We start from the raw sequence: 17387 nt of genomic DNA on the forward strand, positions 1-17387 counted from the left end.
AAATCGAGTCTGATGAAACTTGCAGACACCCTGGTAAAACATGATATCCATGTTATTTCTGCCTCGAAAAAACTGCAGAGTGTCTGCAGGTCCTGTAAAACTTCAGCAGACTTAAATTGCAATAATTATGGCTGTATTAGCTCAGGGGTTATGGTTAAATCTAGTGTCACACTCATTAAATACAGCGGTCGGTGTGGTATGTTGTCCGCTGACAAATATTCGCCATGTATTTTAACTGCAGATTTATTCAGGTACGTTACTGTAACTGGCATGAAAAGAGGTCTTTGATTGACATTAATGAAGCATGCAGACACTGTGTGGTTAATAGTGCTGTTCTTTTAAGGGCAAACTTAAAGGAACTTAAACTCAAATCCTTTTCCTGGGATTCCAAGCTTCTCTTGCAACTGGACTTTTATATGATTTCATTAAATAACTCTCAGGTGTGATTTCACCACGCATATCATTTACCCTCCAGGCTAATCACAGGCTATACCTCTAGCCTACACATTCCTCAACTTGACACTTGGAAACCTGTATGTATCCAGTGTTGGGTATCATTAGGCTTGTCTCCAAGAAGGCTATTTATACCTGTACACAGCAATAACTGAACTTGCTGCAGTCTCCTCCATTTCCCCCAACATAGATACGCCATGTTTCCTTCCTTTATTTTAATAATGTAAAGTATATTTATTTTCTGCGTGGTAATTACAACACCCCAAGCCACATCTTCCAGTCCAACAAGACCTGGACACGACGGTTTGGCAATCAAGTTATTTCTGTAAAATTCCTGAAAAGATGATTTGTTGTCTTTTCAATGTTTCCGACAGAAGCAGTAGCCAAGGCTCAATTTAGCTGCGTGTGTAATCTCTAAACGAGGACGGTATATATCGGGAGCCATGTTTCCACTCCAATGTATTCATAAGCTCTTCCTTAAACCCTTCCGCTGCTGTGTTTAGAGGCACAGAGAGTAAAGAGGGAATCTCAGCGCTGGACCCAAAAATAGCCCGCATTCTTTCCTCTGTGTTTCAGGAAGCATCAGAAGAGGCCGGAGCAAACCCGCGCTCCCATGTCCCCCTCTTTCCTTTCTCCATTATCCCATCCTCTTTCCCCGTCGCCTTTCTCTCTCATTTCTCCTCCTCTCTCCTATTTCTTTACCCCTTCATTTTTACCTTTCACCCAAAGTTCACTCCTCTCTGGGACTGTGCAACTTGTTTTCCTTCTACTCTCCTTCCTTTCTGCCATCACTTAGTGAGCCTTTCCATCCCTTCATCTATAATGGACTCACACTGAATACAGCTCTGTTTGATCCTCGTTAATGGCTCCGCGTACACGCCCACATTAGTGAGAAAGATTCTGTCGCATCATATTAAATGCACATGGAGGAGCATATTGCCAGAGATGGGCCTTGTTAAATGTACAGACAAGCTTTATAGCTATAGCAGCAGATGAATGGACTCATTGTTGGCTATTACTGTAATGGTGTGGATCTTTTATCTCTGCATCTCTGTCTAGCTCAAACAAAGGTAGATGTGCACGGATATAACAACAACACACTGGCACACCCGAAGCCTCAGTATGCAATAACGAAAATCGTTTCTGCTGAAAAAAGCGGCGGGGGGGGGGGGGGGGAACCTGACCTCAGCAAGGTCAATGTACTTTTACTGGAACTCTGGAAACAACTGAGCTGTGTGTGTGTGTGTGTGTGTGTGTGTGTGTGTGTGTGTGTGTGTGTGTTTATGGGAATGAGGGTTAGTTGAAACCCATTTTCAGGGCTCTCCAGGAGCTACTCATTGTTTGGAACGACAAGAGGGGACAAGAGGGCTATCTATAGATGTGTGCACGGATGTGAGTTTAGTTGCAGACATCTGAGTGTGTATGTGTTCTAAAGTAGGGGATGTGTAGAGAGGAAATAGATAAGAGGTAAGTAGAATAGGTAGAGGGGAGGCCCGGTCGCATCAACATTTAAGATCCACCACAGAGGAATGTTTTGCAGTCAGCTATAAGACAAGAGATGATCGTACAAATATGTTTTCTTAATAGACTGCGTGAACTTGTCCCATTAGTGACCCAGCTAACAAGCTTGTTAACTGAAAGGTAGCCAGATGAGACCAGAGACAGCAGTTGTTTAAAAGAGTGAATATTTGTTGGAATTAATAGTGAGATCTATTAAAGACAGAAACAACATTAACTGTCATCGTAGGTGTATTTAGAGATGCGCTTTAAACATTTTTTTTTTACAGTGTCTTGCCAACAAGTCACTGAAATTCTTTTCCTCAGCCCTCTTTGCATTTATCCAGACAAATATAGGCTCATTAGGTAGTCAGCAGCATGCACATACATGACACCGCGCAGCGATGTTTTACGGTGTGTAGCTGCTCACAGGCTCAGCCGTGCATGAAATCTACGAAGACCCGGTGACTGTGTTTGCTTTGTGCGACAGTTTGTGTCTCTGCCTCTGAGCCTTTTTCCCCACTGCGCGAGCTGCTCCACTGTACTAAGTGTGTCAACAATACCAGCTGAGAGGCAGCCTTCAGTCCACACACTCTCGACTGCCGAGTAATCCATAAAAGAGAGGAACTGGGAGGAAAAGAGAAGGGAGGGAGATAGAAATATAGAGCGAGTATGTGGGAAGTGGAAGGATGGAGGTGAAAGGAGCAAGAGATTGAGCGATGGTGGAGTGGAATTTGACAGTGAGCAAGACAGGGAGGGAAAAGAGAGGAGGAAGCGTGGTTGCCAAAGAGAGAGAGAGAGAGAGAGATTTCAATGTTTCAAAGGATTTCCCTATCACAGTCTCTGACACATTACATACAGAGCTCACTATCGGCCCGGCTCTGACAGCTGCACAAATTGGCTGAAAGAGGTTCCCTGGGCAAGGCCTTTGATCAGGTATGTGTGTGTTGTGTCAGCGAGTGAGAGGAAGGGGAGAGATTTTGTACATTTGTGCATACCTGGACAGCTCAGTCTGTGTGAGTGGAAAAAACAGGCTATTCTCTTCTACAAATCACTGAGGAAAGAAATGAATGTACATAGATAAGGCTGTGTGACAGTGAGTGTGTGAATGAATGCGTCCAGTTTGGTTATGTATGCGTGCCTGTATTGAATGTGCCGGCATGTGTCTCATCCTAGGCATGTTATAGCTTTTTATTCCAGTGATATTTGTCTTTCAGATTTCAGCTCGGGGTCTTTTATTTGTGTCTGACTCTTCCCAGCAAACATGTATCCATGTTATCTCTCAGAGGTGGTCGGTAAACAAAGCCATTGTTAAAAGGCTCATATCAAAACAGCCCTCGACACAGTTCAGGCTTTGAAGCAGTGAGGTTTCCATTATCATGATCACAGGCACCACATGCAAAAATGTGCACGCACCTCTCAGTACAAATCACGCACTGTTTGGCACCGAAAAGCTTCTCTGGAGGAATTTGGAATTTGGATGCTTCGCTCAGTCTGTAGCAACTAAAATACTATCTTCAATAAGAATACAGCTTCAGGATATCAGAGTCAACTTTTTTCTTGTCACTCTTTACAGTAATTATATTAACACATTTCAATTGTATTCTCAGGATGTGCCGACGTTTTAGAAATGTAAGCAGTGTGGCTCTAGGGATGGTCCTCTGAGGCTCACGTGTGTGCAAAGCATTAGCTGTCCCCAGAGGATGAACTGACTTTGGTGATACCCGACTTAGTTTGGTTGATATTTTTGGCTTGTGGTAAAATATCTTGACAACTACTGTTGGATGGATCGCCATGGAATTTTGTACACATACTGTATACAACTTTGGACTTTAATGATCCACAGGGTGACATGTTTTTTTTTGTTTGTCAGATGTTTCAAAAACGATTTAATGGATTGACATTCAATTTGGCACAGACCTTCATAGGTCCCCTCAGGATGAATTGTAATAACTTTTGTGGATCCATTAACTTTTCATCTAGCACCATCATAAGGTCTGATTTTTATTTAGCCAATACATGGTTACAAGGTTTTTATTTGTCATTGTGCAACAGAATTTAGTTTGTGGTCCTGAATTTGCTACATAGAAAAGAAAAGAAACAACAACAACAACAACAAACTATATTATATATGGAGGGTGGAGGATGAATTAAGGAGTTTCCGGCCGGAGGAAAGAAGATGCTTTGAAGTCTGGTTGTTCGGCAGCTGATACTTCCGTATCTCTTTCCAGACGGCAGTAGGGTGAACAGGTTGTGGCTGGGGTGGGCTTTGTCTTATAATGTCCTCTTTAGCTCTTCGCAGGCTCCTCTTCTCACCAATATCACTGACGCTCTGTAGATGGGTGCCAATGATGTTCTGGGCGGTTTTAATCACTCGTTGTAGAGCCCTCCTGTCTTGTGCCGTACACATCCCATGCCAGTTTGTAATGTTTGCAGTCAGGATGCTTTCTATTGCTCCTCTGTAAAAGTTGACAAGAACTTGGCTCAGGAATTTTGCCTTCTTTAGTTTCCTTAAGAAATACAGCCGTTTATGAGCTTTCTTCACCAGGAGACGTGTGATGGCCATGTCAGTTCGTTTGTTATGCTGATTCCCAGGAATACTTTGTTTAAATAATTTCAATACTTTGGTTTTGGACCAAATATCCTCAAAACGAATGGTATTCCCTTAATCTCAGCTGAACTTTATGTTTAGTGCTAATAAGTAAATGTTAGCATGCTCACTACGATGGTGAACATGGTAAACATCAGCATGTTAGCACTGTCATTGTGTGCACGATAGAATGCTAATGTTAGCATTTAGCATTTCATTTTTATATTAATTGTTTTGATCTATGAAATCACATTTTCACAGAGCCTATGATGGCCTCTTCAATTTACACCAAAACTCAAAGATATTCAATTTACATTGATATATGACAAAGGCAAGCAACAAATCTTATCCTAAATTTGTGAAACTGAAACACACATTTTGACAGTTTTGCTTGATAAATGACTTGAATAATTGCAGAATAGAATTTTTACTTGATTAATTCATTAATTGAACCAGTCTATTTGAGCACATGTGACATTTATGGACACCATTTTCTCAGTGAACACAGTGTGGGGAGATAATCTGGAAGAAATACCAAACTGCAAATATAAGGGTTTTAGGAGTCACTTGCAATATAAAGTTGTATTTGTCACAGCCATTAAAATGAAGCATTACCCAGGGTAGCCTTTTTTTTCAAGTGTATAGGCACATTCTAGACTGTTAGTGTAAGGCATTGCACAGTAAATGGCACTCCTCCACACAGGCACCGTCTCCTGTACAGTACATGTGTTTGCATCCTGTTAGCGCAGTCTGTCTGAGCTGCCAGTGTGCTTGTGTGTGTCAGGAATTGTGTGCCAGTTGAGGGAAGTACAGGTAATGGATTAATATCAGAGCTGGCTCAGGCTCCACATTGCTTTGTGCGTGGTAGCAACCTGTCATTATTACAAACACCGGCTCTCACACACACACACACACAAGCTCACACACGCTCTCTAGCATTTGCGTACACACGCACAAACATCCGCCAAATACAGTGTACATCGCGGCGCAAACACTTCCTGTCTCACCGGTCTCCCTCCCTTTCCTCTACTTTATTTCCCTGTTTCTCTGTCGTCATTGTGGCACACAGTGAAAACTGGCTTGTGATCATTTCAAACGGCTTGAACATGTTCCATCCATTTGCCTACAGTGGGAACAATGCTGAGAACAGATTGCTTTGTCGAGCCAGTGTGCGCTGTTTTGCTCTAAACAACAACGAGGCAGACCGAGTCATTTGAACGCTGTGGTCATAAGAGCCATCAGGCTGGTTTATTTCCTCCGAACTTCACCTAATAGTTTGTCTAAGCCAGCGGGCAGGCCGGGGTGGGTGTGCACTCTGAACCCATCATCCAAACACTCATTAATCCTCGCACTGCCCTTCTTCCCTGCCAGAAATGGTCTTCCTATTAAGTCATTTAGTCAGCATCGAGCTGTGTAATTGGACAGTGGAGGCCGATAGGAAATGTTTGAGTAAGTTAGGGGTGATAAAGGTCCCAGACCTGGATTAAACACCCGCTGGCCTGGTTTGTGCACCCATAATGGGATGCCTGATAGAAACTATTTTAAGCACAGTGAATGTGTCCAATGCAGTATTGTGTGGTTTCAGACATTTTACAGTATCGTGAAGGTGGAAAAAGGAAAAGTCATTTGATCAATGTCTGCTTGCATTAGAATCACATAGTCAGTTTCAGTTTAGACTAAAAGACCCGTCAAAACAGCTTATACAACTTTTACGCAAATACTTTGTAAACCTCTTCGTCTTCAACAAAGCTGCTAAATGGCTTGAGACATTTCCTGTTCCATAACATGAAAACACTGTCACTTACAGCAGGTCACTCCAGTCATGATAATGCCACTGACTGAATAGGATTTGTTGCATCATTATCAAAAGCTAACTAAAACTGGAGAAGTTACTGGTAAGATGCAGCACAGCGTGGCATCGTTATTGCCACAAGCACCTGTATTAAAACAGATTGATCAGAATGAGAACTACTAATTACACACATCCTGAATCCTTAATTTCATCTTCTTCCTGTTGAATCAAGATATTGGTGTGGGACTTGATGCAGGAGGAGATTATTCTAAACGGATGGGAGTTCGGTAGTTGTGTTTGATGGGTAGGACTGAAGGACAGCAATTGAAAATATATTTTTGGCATTATGTAATTGGTAATTATTGTGACACAGAAAGTGGCATACAAGGCTTTTTTATTTTATTATGTTGTGATCTGAAGTGACCTCTCCCTTTGTTTCTCTCCCTCTCTGCAGCAGTCCTATGCACCTCCCCCTCCGCCCATGGCTCCGCCCAGCCCTGGCACCACAGGAGGAGGAGGAGGTGGAGGAGGAGGAAGTCATGGAGGAGGGCTAGTGGAGCAGCTTAGTAAGACCAACCTGTACATCAGAGGCCTGCCGCCTGCCACCACCGACCACGACCTCATCAAACTCTGCCAGCCGTGAGTTCTTTTCTGTTCTGCTCAACTTGATCTGAACCTGTCCTTGCTCTGCAGATACATCCTTCGGTGCAGCTGAACTCAGCTCATTCCTGCTCCGTTCAGTTCAGCTTGTGGTGATTAGTTTTGCGTGAGTCCAACAGCAGCTTATAATGAGCATCAACAGTTTGCTCTTGACCTCTCTGCCCAGCCCCCGTGTGTTTCCGCAGAGGAAAAAACACAACCCAGCTGGGCCTAACCCATCCGCTCTAGGTCATTTACACACACATGCTGCACAAAGACAGGCACACACATCCTTCTGTCAATCAGCAGAACACCCCTTAATAACTGATGCCGATTTCTTCCTTAAACATAGAAATATTTCACGGCGTGACAGGTCACTCCATTCTTTCATAATAGCGTTAGTAAAATTAGGCTGATAGTAATGCCACCATGTGATACCAGTAGAATTTGAGATGTGATGAATTTACTGCTAAGAATATTAAAACTGAACTGCAAGATTGGTATTGGAGCTGATATTCAAATGATTTTATTGGGTTTTTAAGCATCTACACATTATGCATGATATAGTATACCAACATCTGCATTCCATCCCATGCATGGCCTTGTCTCTCAAAGACATCAGCCCAGAATTGTGAGCAAGCCAAGTCCTGAACAGAAATATTTTAAATTGGACCAAACTGTGTGGTTTGGTATATGCTTGTCCAGTGGTATTGGAGCTGATGAAGCCAAATTTTCATTATTCACCAGCAGCTATGTTACGTTTGACCAAATTCTGACCCAGTGTTTATTTCAACCCACTGTGCTTTGGCAGCACCGATTGTTATTCACAGTTTGTGCTGTAAATGCCCCATTGCTCTCCGCTAAAACTGAAAACGCTATAAACATTTAGATTAAACGTTCCCCTGGGAAACAGCATTAGACAAAACGGTGTTACCACGAGGTCCACACTTTAGCTGTTCTGGAGCTTTCAGTCATTTGACTTGATCTACCTCAGTGGATGGAGTTTGAAAAAATCGAATTAGAAAGATAAAAATGAAGAAAATTGAAAAGTAAAACAGTCGTTTCTGAGATAGATTATGTTGTTTTCATAGACGTAGATAAAGGTGAGAGATTTTCTGTGGTATAATTACACAAACTTTTAATGAAACCCTTAACCAAAAGCTCTGTGCAGATTATATTTTTCTTTATTTTCTTAAAAAATATTATTTCTAGACTTTGCATTAAATGACTTGGATAGGATTTGTGGTTAAAATACTTGTTCTTGTAATAACATTCCCAGTAACAGTTCAGAAATCAATTTTACAGCAAAGAGTGTGAGCAGGTCAGTGCCGATGACTCATTTAAAACTAACAGGCTTGTATTACACTTGAAGACAACGTACCCACAGCAATATTTATAGCTGTAGAGCGTATCTGCTCTTCCTCATAATACAGTATATATTGATGAATTATGTGGATATCCTGGTTATTCCTTGACTGCAGTAACTTCAGCTGTTTGGCACTTCTCATCCTGTTCCCTTCCTCGGTGCTAAAAGCTGATCCTGCACATTTAATTCCCAATCGTCCCCGCGCGGACAAACAGAGTCAACACCAAATGTAATGCAAACGATAAACCAGCTCTCCCTGAGGAGGTATTGTTTGCCTCCAGCTATTACCTGATGTTATCAAATGTAATTGAAGAATGATATACTGTGCTAAATACTCCACAGGTAAGGGCTTTAAATGATCTCATCAACATTTATAATTGATCTAATTGATTTTGGAATAAAGAAAAGGGTAGATAAAAATGAAATGTGAACACTATAACACACACACACACACACACACACACACACACACACACACACACACACACACACACACACACACACACACACACACACACACACACACACACACCATACCTTGCCCTTCTGTGTGTCAGCTGCAGTTCAAGCCTGTTGTATTTCAGCTTTGCCCTGCAGGCGTTCTGGAGAAACAGGGTGAAAAATGGGGGCCAATAAAAGTTTCATTAGAGGCCCAGTCAGTGTGCCAAGTGGCCAGTAACATTTAGGAAAAGGTCAGCGGGGGAGGTGGGGCCTGTGTGTACTGTTGGGCAGCAGTCTTTGCTTTGGCTTTCCAACTCTCTCTGGCTTTCAGAAATAGACTGAATGGCAGTTTCCTGTCACTCACTGACATGACATGCAGACAAGCGCACGCACACACACAAACAGGCATTTCATTCATGCACACAGTTACAATGAAAAGCGGAAGGACAGTCTCTTGACGCTCACACACGCACACACACACACACACACGCACACACACTCACTCCTTCAACTCAATGTCATCCTCATCCTCATTGTTACCAAGCGTGGCTTTTTTGTGAGCCAATCCACCCACCAGCACCATCCTCTCCCTTCGTATTCTGTCGTCCTCCTCATTTCCTCCCTCCATCCCCCCCCCCAACCCTTACCCCTGTCTCTGTGCCAGTTCTCAGAGTGTCAGTGAAAAGTGCTGTTGTCAGCTGACATTTCCAATCACTCCCTCGGTCGCCAAAACTATGGACACACTTTTAACGTCTGGGGACAGAGCAGAACGTGATCGGAATCTAAAGCGGAGCACAAGGACAATTTCTCTCTTGCTCGCTTGCTTTATACCCACACATGTCGTTCTCTCTCACCCTTACTACTGACACACTACTCTGATCTATCTATCTGTCTATCTGTTCATCTATCTGTCTATCTGTATATCTATTTATCTATCTATCCATCTATCTATCCATCTATCTATCCATCTATCTATCCATCTATCTGTCTGTCCGTCCGTCCGTCTATCTATCTGCTATTCTCTACTTCATGATGGAGGGGTTATATGAGGACAGACAAGCTTTTACCACTCAAAGCCACTCAAAGGAGAAATCACTGCGGGTGAATATAAAACATTGAATAACTTCACAATGTCTCGTTAATCTTCAACAGCTGAGTTAAAAAACAAAAACCAAAGCATGTATATGTGACACGAATGTGCTTGGTGTTTTGTTAGCAGGTGATTGAGGTGAAACCTGAATCCTAAAATGTATTATCTACTATTTCAAAGACAGAATTCATCTTTAATTATTACACTGTTTTATAAGTAAAACTATGTGGAAAAGAATACATTTAAGTGATGCAGCTTAAACCTTTTTTTTTTTTTTTTAAATAGGAGCAGTAGGATTGTTGGTAGAAGTCCATTTTGAAGATAAATATCTTGTCGATTGAAACGCTGGTGCAAAGTGGGCAAATGACAAGATGGCAAATGATGATACAATTTCTGCAGACAATGCAGAATGGCAAAACAATCTCACCTGAAGGTCTGTTCAGGCGCTGTAATATAAATGGAGTTTGCCCGGTTGTCATGAAAATGTATTTGCAAATACATTTACATTTTTCTTAGATCTTTAAAATAAAACAAAACAAACAAGCAAAAGTATTTTTTGGGGGGGGGGGGGGGGGGAGCAGGAAACATGATTTATTTTTCAGATTTTTTTATTTTTTTAATGACATTAAATAAAGAGGACCTGCACTCCTTGTTCTTGGAATTACGTATATGTGGTGCCATGCACCAGTAAACAAGATAAAAGTGATATTTGCCACACCTTAGCTGGTGCAACAAAACTAACTGGAGAGTGAGGCACATGCCATTAAAACATAGTCTGCACATGCCCACACAGTCCCGAGAAGAGCTCTAATCACCTGTGTGGAGAACCACAGGTGTGCAGGGCTTTAAACAGTAGACATTTATGTCATACACATCACATGTCACATTCCCCATTTGAACAATTATCGAACATCCTCTCTGCGATGGCCGGCTTTTCACCCCGCTCTCAAGTGTGTCCGTTTGGAACGGATCGTATACAAAGTAGTTATTTTCCAGCATAACTCGACCCTTAGGTTCAACAGTCATGATCCTTTGCCAACACGAGGCAATTCCACTGTAATACCATAAATAAAAATATCCTATATTTGGACCCAAATTGAGAAGGTATTGAGCTCTCTTGAGACTTATGGCTCATCTCAACTCAATTTACCCTCCATTGTGTTTGAGATAGAGCAATACCCAGCTATTTGGTCGGACATAAATCTTGATGGCAAAAGTTCACACTCTACCCCATAGTACTATCAGATGAAAAAAAATAAAGTAAACTAATGTTGTTCTTACCACATGCGTGGTCCTAGAGTAGTTTACCTACTGTATTACCCTACTAGTGTAATACCAACTCCTGAATGCACCACCTAACCAGAGTGCCTCACGGCTACTGATTTCATGGAAATCCCTTTTGGCAGATAAACAATGTTTCAGTGACAGCGAGCTATCTTCTGAATTCACAGCACTTTGCCTTTTCATCACAGAAACACTCCCAACACTACATTTTCTTTATAGCACCTGAACATGCTAAACTATGGGAAATGAATTCGAAGACTTCTGAAGCACTGCGCTCTCTCGGTCCCTCCCTCTGTGTTTGTCTGAGTCGAACTGGCAGAGTGGGGGGAAAAGGAGGGAAGTGCAAGAGACAAGACAGCTGCATTGGATCCCCAATTAGGAGATACCACACACAGAGACCAACCTGCGTGGACGATCATGCATGCGTGCACACAAACACACACACACACTCACTCAAACACTCAAACCCATACACAGCCTTTAGAGAGGACATGCACAATGTACAGACACACAGAACGTCCACATATACATAATGTATATATATATATATGTATATATGTGTATATATATATATATGTATATATATATACATATATTTATATGTATATATATATATATATATATATATATATATATATATATACATATATTTACACTCACATACATCCTGGAGAGATAGTGCAAGTGCATGTGTTTGTGTGTGTGGGTGGCAACTGTGGTTCAGTAGACATCAAACGGTGAGCATCCATAGGCTGACGGTGCTCCACAAGAAAATGAAAACACAGATCTGACGCTGTGGGGGCCCTCAGAGGACCGTCATTAACACTTCACACACACATGCACACACAGCCAGGGTGCACCCAGATTGTGTCAAGACTGCCAACATTTGGTGCACTGAGTTTTGCATTGACATTCCCCCTCGAATCTTGACAGTCTGGTAAATACTGTCAATTTCAGCTGTCTTGCTGTTTTTTGTTTGTCGCATTTCTTGTTGAAAAAGATTCTGAGGAGTTTCCTTGTCCTAAAAGTTATTTTCTAGCTTAGTACCGTTTTTTGGGACTTTGTAGCATTTCTATAGAGCCAAAGAAAATAGAAAGTGTTTGGCTATCCAGCTACTTTATGATATAAAAGCAACTTCTTGACAAAATGTAGATACTTCAGCAGGTTTATCTATGAATGTGAAGGATTTCACTCAACAGGAAAAGTGTAAGATGAACTTTTTATTCTCTCAGCAGTTACATGATCACATATTAACTATTGACTTTTTTCTCTCTATTATTTACTACCCATGTTCTTGAGGTATAAGCTCTGTTGAGCACACAGGGAATCAGAGTGGTGTCATCTGAATATGACTGACAACAACAATCGTCATGGGAATCAACTGAGCAGACAAACACAGAGGGAGGGACCGAGAGAGCGCAGTGCTTCAGAAGTCTTCGAAGTGTATTTCCTGTCATCTTGATGTACTTGACGAGCCTCCTTATATTTATAAATCAGGGAAGAAAGAAGTGCGGTTACAGAACTGCAGATCAAGCTGTGGGAAATTGCTCCACTGTTTCTTCACACTTATCTCCCATTATGGACTCTTTACTCATGATTTACATCTAATGGAAACACATGCCGTACCCAGATCCCTTTCAGAACTGATTCACTTATTGTTTCTTTGGCCCAGTGGAGAGTATTGGAATAAGGAAGTGCTAACCCGAACGACCTGGCTCCTTGTTATGTTGTAGGTATTTGAATAGCATTTATGAGTGTCTCATGTGTGCCGTCGGGTCAAGTGCGGGTCAAAGTTATTTCAACTAGCTCAGGCTTCTGCTGGAATCAATGAGAAGGTTCCAGTTGGGACTTTAAGACAGAACGGTACATTCTGCACTTTTCCTCTCCTCTTATTCCATGCTCTCCTCTACCTCCTTACTTCGTCATCTGATCTATTATCAATACTTTCTTCCATTCCATCACCTCATAGCAGACTGCTGTAGCTGTTTGGATGAAATGGAATTTCACCACTGAATCAAGTCCAGAAGGAGACACCATTTTGGATGGCGCAGTGTTGTTGTAATTTGACATTTCCCCAAGGCCATGGTGTCATTCCTCTCTCCTCCTATTATTCTTTTTTTTCAGTCCGGCTAGATTGTGTAGCGAGAGAACGAACAGGTGGATTCATACTTGTACCTCTCACACACACACACACACACACACACACACACACACACACACACACAGCAACGCATTGAATATCCGCTGTATTTGTTTTCCACTTTGTGACAACCGGGAACATATTTTCTCAAGATTCATAATGTGTCAGGCTAGGTACCTCTCTCTTTGTCTTTCTCACTCTCTTTCTCTATCACCGACACACACACACACACACACACACACACACACACACACACACACACACACAAATAGGAAGAGTCTGGAAATGTTTCAATTTTCTGCTGGGAAAAACAAGCTGCCACAACACCCATGGTGCATGAGATCTTTGTCATGCAGTCATACTAACTCACCAGGCACATTCACTCACACATGCACTGTAGGTGTTTACACTCATGCACTGACACACACACACACACATATACACACAGTTTGAATCACACTGAGGCAGAAGTCAACAAAGAGTTGGGTATTGCCAGATGGTGTGTGTAATGTGTGTGATTACCGCTTTGGTGTTTTTGATCTGCGGCGTTGCCTTGCGTGTGCGTCCGCATGTGTGTTTGTCTTTGCGTGGGCGATTAGTTCTGCCTTGTTTTTTCAGAGTGTTTTTCACGTCTGCAACAGTTGGATTGCTCCCCAAACCACAGGCCAAAGAACTTGTTTACCACAAGTCCTGACTTTGAAAAAATTTAACAGATTTAAGCCTGTCACAAATGGTTTAATTTATATAATTAAGATGTAAAACATCTCAATTTGCAGAATAAAAGTGTGAAAATTGAGCATTGTCTGAAAAGAGCAGTGACTTTTCTCTACCAATTTCAAGATCATAAGCTGCTGAGCTGTCGTGTTATGTGTGATAGCAGCCTTTTAAAGCCTTTTGTCTGACTTTACTTCTAAAGTCTCCTGTCCCAATAGAGTACGATGTGAAGCTGTCAGGTGAGCTAGTCTCTGTTCTCTTCTTCTCACTGACAGAAGCAGTTGGCTGACAGAGACTCTCCTGATGCTGACAACTAAATGATCTCTTCTTTATTAAACACCTCTTACTATCTCTCTATCGCTCCCTGACTACCTTGCGTCCTCCTCGCCTTCAGTGTCTCGTTTTATCTTTTGACTGACTGCTCTCCCTCTCCTCATCTATTTCTCATTCTTCCGAGTCTCTCTCTCTCCCCCTTCCTTCTCTTTGTTCACCCTCTCGGCTCGTAACCTCCCACACTGTATCTTCTCCTGATTGCTCTATCTTTCCTGTCTCCCTCCTAGTTGTCTCCCTCTTTTTCTCTTAAAGGAAAGAGGGACTCTGCTTCCGTCCCTCACCTGTGGCCATTAGCCAGTCAGCCAGCTCGTCAGTCTGTCAATCTCTTTGATAGTCACTCAGCCAGCCAGTCAGTCATTGTACAGCAGTGTTAAAACATTCATGAAAAAGTCTCCTCCACATCGCTAGGCAGTGGTCCAGGCTGATCTCAGCGATCCAAGGATTCTTGTGTCAGTCTTTTTTTGCGCCCCCTCTCTGTCTCTCCTCATTGCTTCTCAGCCTCTTTCTCACTTTTCTGTCTTCGCACCCCTCTATTTCCAGGAGGACCGAAAGACCGGGCTGATAAGAAACATTATTAACTTCTCTGTGTGAGAACAGTGAGCTGGAGAATAGAAGTGGAATGGATGGGGAAATAAGGGAAGAAGACAAAGAGAGAGGCAGAGGTGTCAAACGTAAGAAAGAGACAGACTTTTAAAGTTGGCAGAGAGAACGGAGGCATGGAGGTTGTCTGTCTCTCTTATAGGCCCTCCAAGCAGGATTTGGTGCCATACAGATGTCAAGTGATTACAGTATGATCATGTATGAGACGATACTGTCTGTGTTGGGTGAGATTTGGAACAGATAAGGACAGAATGAATAGATAGAAGCATAGAGAGAAAATTCACTTGCGGACACCCCGAAAAACTGTGTTATGGTCTTAAATTCAAACTTTGTAAAAACATCTTTGCAGTTGCACCTAAAAAATATCGTCTCAGATGAAGTAACATTTCTTGAATTTAGACACTTCTTTGTTCTACTTAGGCACAGTCATGCTTTGAGCTAAATGCTAATGCTAGCATAGCAATATGCTCACTATGACATTGCTAACATGCTGCTGTTTAGCAAGAATAATGGTTACCAAATTCACCATCTCAGTTTAGCATGTTAGTATGCTAACATTTGCCCTAAACAAAGCTGACACTGATGGGAATGTCAGAAAACAATTAGGCCAAAAAACAAAGTGGAATGGAAATATATAAATGTTAACGTAGTGACGGTGCTAGATGGGGAACTTGAATGTCTGTACCAAAGTTCATGGCAATCCATCCAATAGTTTTTAAAATCCACAAATTTAAATTTGAACACCTCATGTGGGCGCTAGATTAAAATTCAGGGGATCTCCAAAGTCATAAAGTTTCATCCTCTGGGGACCAAGAATGTCTGTAATACATTTCAGTGCAATCACGGTTGTTGATATACTGTTTATCTGGACCAAAGTGGACCTATAGAATGACAAACTGCCAATGCCACCCTAGAGCCAGGCAGCATGCATATGACTCAAAGAACAACCAATATTTCTCTGTTTAGAAGAGCAAAACTGATATAATGACTGATCAGAATATTTCATCGTTGTTTTTACAGATATGGGAAGATTGTGTCAACAAAGGCCATCCTGGACAAGAACACCAACCAATGCAAAGGTGAGTGAGGATCCAATGACTTCATCCAGTGGGACTACCTGTAGCCTTGCAAAGGCTCCATATACTTCACAAACTCAGATTTAGATATGAGACTTGGGTCTGGAAAACATCAGTTGAGAATTGATTAAACTTGGCAGACCAATCACACTTTTGTTATATATTTCCCCAATTGATCAATGCCAAAAGCTTTTACAATGGGCTAAAATGTCTGTCAACAGTGTGACGTCAAATTAAAACAAATTACTTCAACTTGAGCTCTGTGTGCTGCTGCACATGGTCCATGTGTTTGCCTCAGAATTGTGTGAAGCTATGTGGTAAGGGTGCGTGTTGTCACGCTGTACACAACACAACAGTATTGACTGCGATAATGACCATGTCATCCTTTAATCTATCTAACGATGCACTGCTAGAGCATCTTTCTGTTTAACTTTTCTATGATGATGATTTCAGGATTGCACCCCAATGATGCTCAAAGTTAAGCAGCTTTTGAAATCAAGATGTTTGATCGTTGATTGTTGTCATTGGCCAAATCCAAACTGCGAACACCACACAATAGCCACAATGCGTTTCAAATAGTCTCTGTGGTGAATGAGGCTCACTCGAGTGTCTTCTGATGAGGGTCTGCTTGATTGTTGGAGTGGTCTGAACAAAGCACTAATCAATATGATTGTAGTCGTCTGCTTTTGAAGAGGCACAGAAGAGCATGTGTTCAGCATGATTGCTCCTCATCTGCTAGGGCTGCACTCGAAGGTATACTGACGTTTAGGACAACAGCACAAATGCCCTGTAATCAGCGCATCAGCTTCAACGGTATGAGTGAAGGAAAAGCCAGTCTGATTGATAGCAGTGGCAGGAATGTTAATGCAAATTGATGTCTTAAAATAATAATGGGAACACCAAACCTCATTGAATCTCCTCTGAAAACACTATTTTACTACAAATTTCTTAATTCCAGTACCTGCTTTGACATCACATAATCAAATATTGCTTGGAGCTCTGAAAGCATATCGAAATGCCTGTCCTGACATCATTACAGCACAGCCGAAGGGAAGGCGGAAGATTCTATTAACCCAGTGATAATTATCAGTTATTCTTCCATCTTCTCAAATCATTACATTTTTTCATTGCTGTTTCTTGAAATGGAATTTAAGACACCGGATTTAGTAGAGCATCAGTGCTCCAGCTCATGATTATTATGTTTGCCAATTATGGCTTCATGCTTCTCATTAGTATGATTTACAAATTGAAAATAATAGCTGCTTTATTTAAGATCACATTGCATCTGAAAAGGCCATTTAATTGCAGTGCTTACAAATAAACCACAACTAATCTTAATATCTGCTTTGAAGTGATGATATTCTATATTTTT

General features: G+C 41.7%; 1 protein-coding gene across 4 annotated transcripts in view; it reads left to right on the forward strand.

Moving 5' to 3' along the window:
• Positions 1-17387, forward strand: part of rbms3 (RNA binding motif, single stranded interacting protein) — a 101168-nt gene that overhangs the window by 23798 nt on the left and 59983 nt on the right. For 3 of the 4 annotated variants that reach the window (XM_076081480.1, XM_076081478.1, XM_076081481.1), the window contains exons 2-3: positions 6787-6971; positions 15960-16018. In XM_076081480.1, coding sequence (XP_075937595.1) covers positions 6787-6971; positions 15960-16018 — 244 coding nt within the window. The remainder of the gene's footprint in view (positions 1-6786; positions 6972-15959; positions 16019-17387) is intronic. The other variant, XM_076081479.1, reaches the window with a different exon arrangement.

Source organism: Anarhichas minor, unplaced genomic scaffold, assembly GCF_050575085.1.
Source record: "Anarhichas minor isolate MPS153535 unplaced genomic scaffold, ASM5057508v1 ptg000080l, whole genome shotgun sequence".
Classification (NCBI taxonomy): Eukaryota; Metazoa; Chordata; class Actinopteri; order Perciformes; family Anarhichadidae; genus Anarhichas; species Anarhichas minor.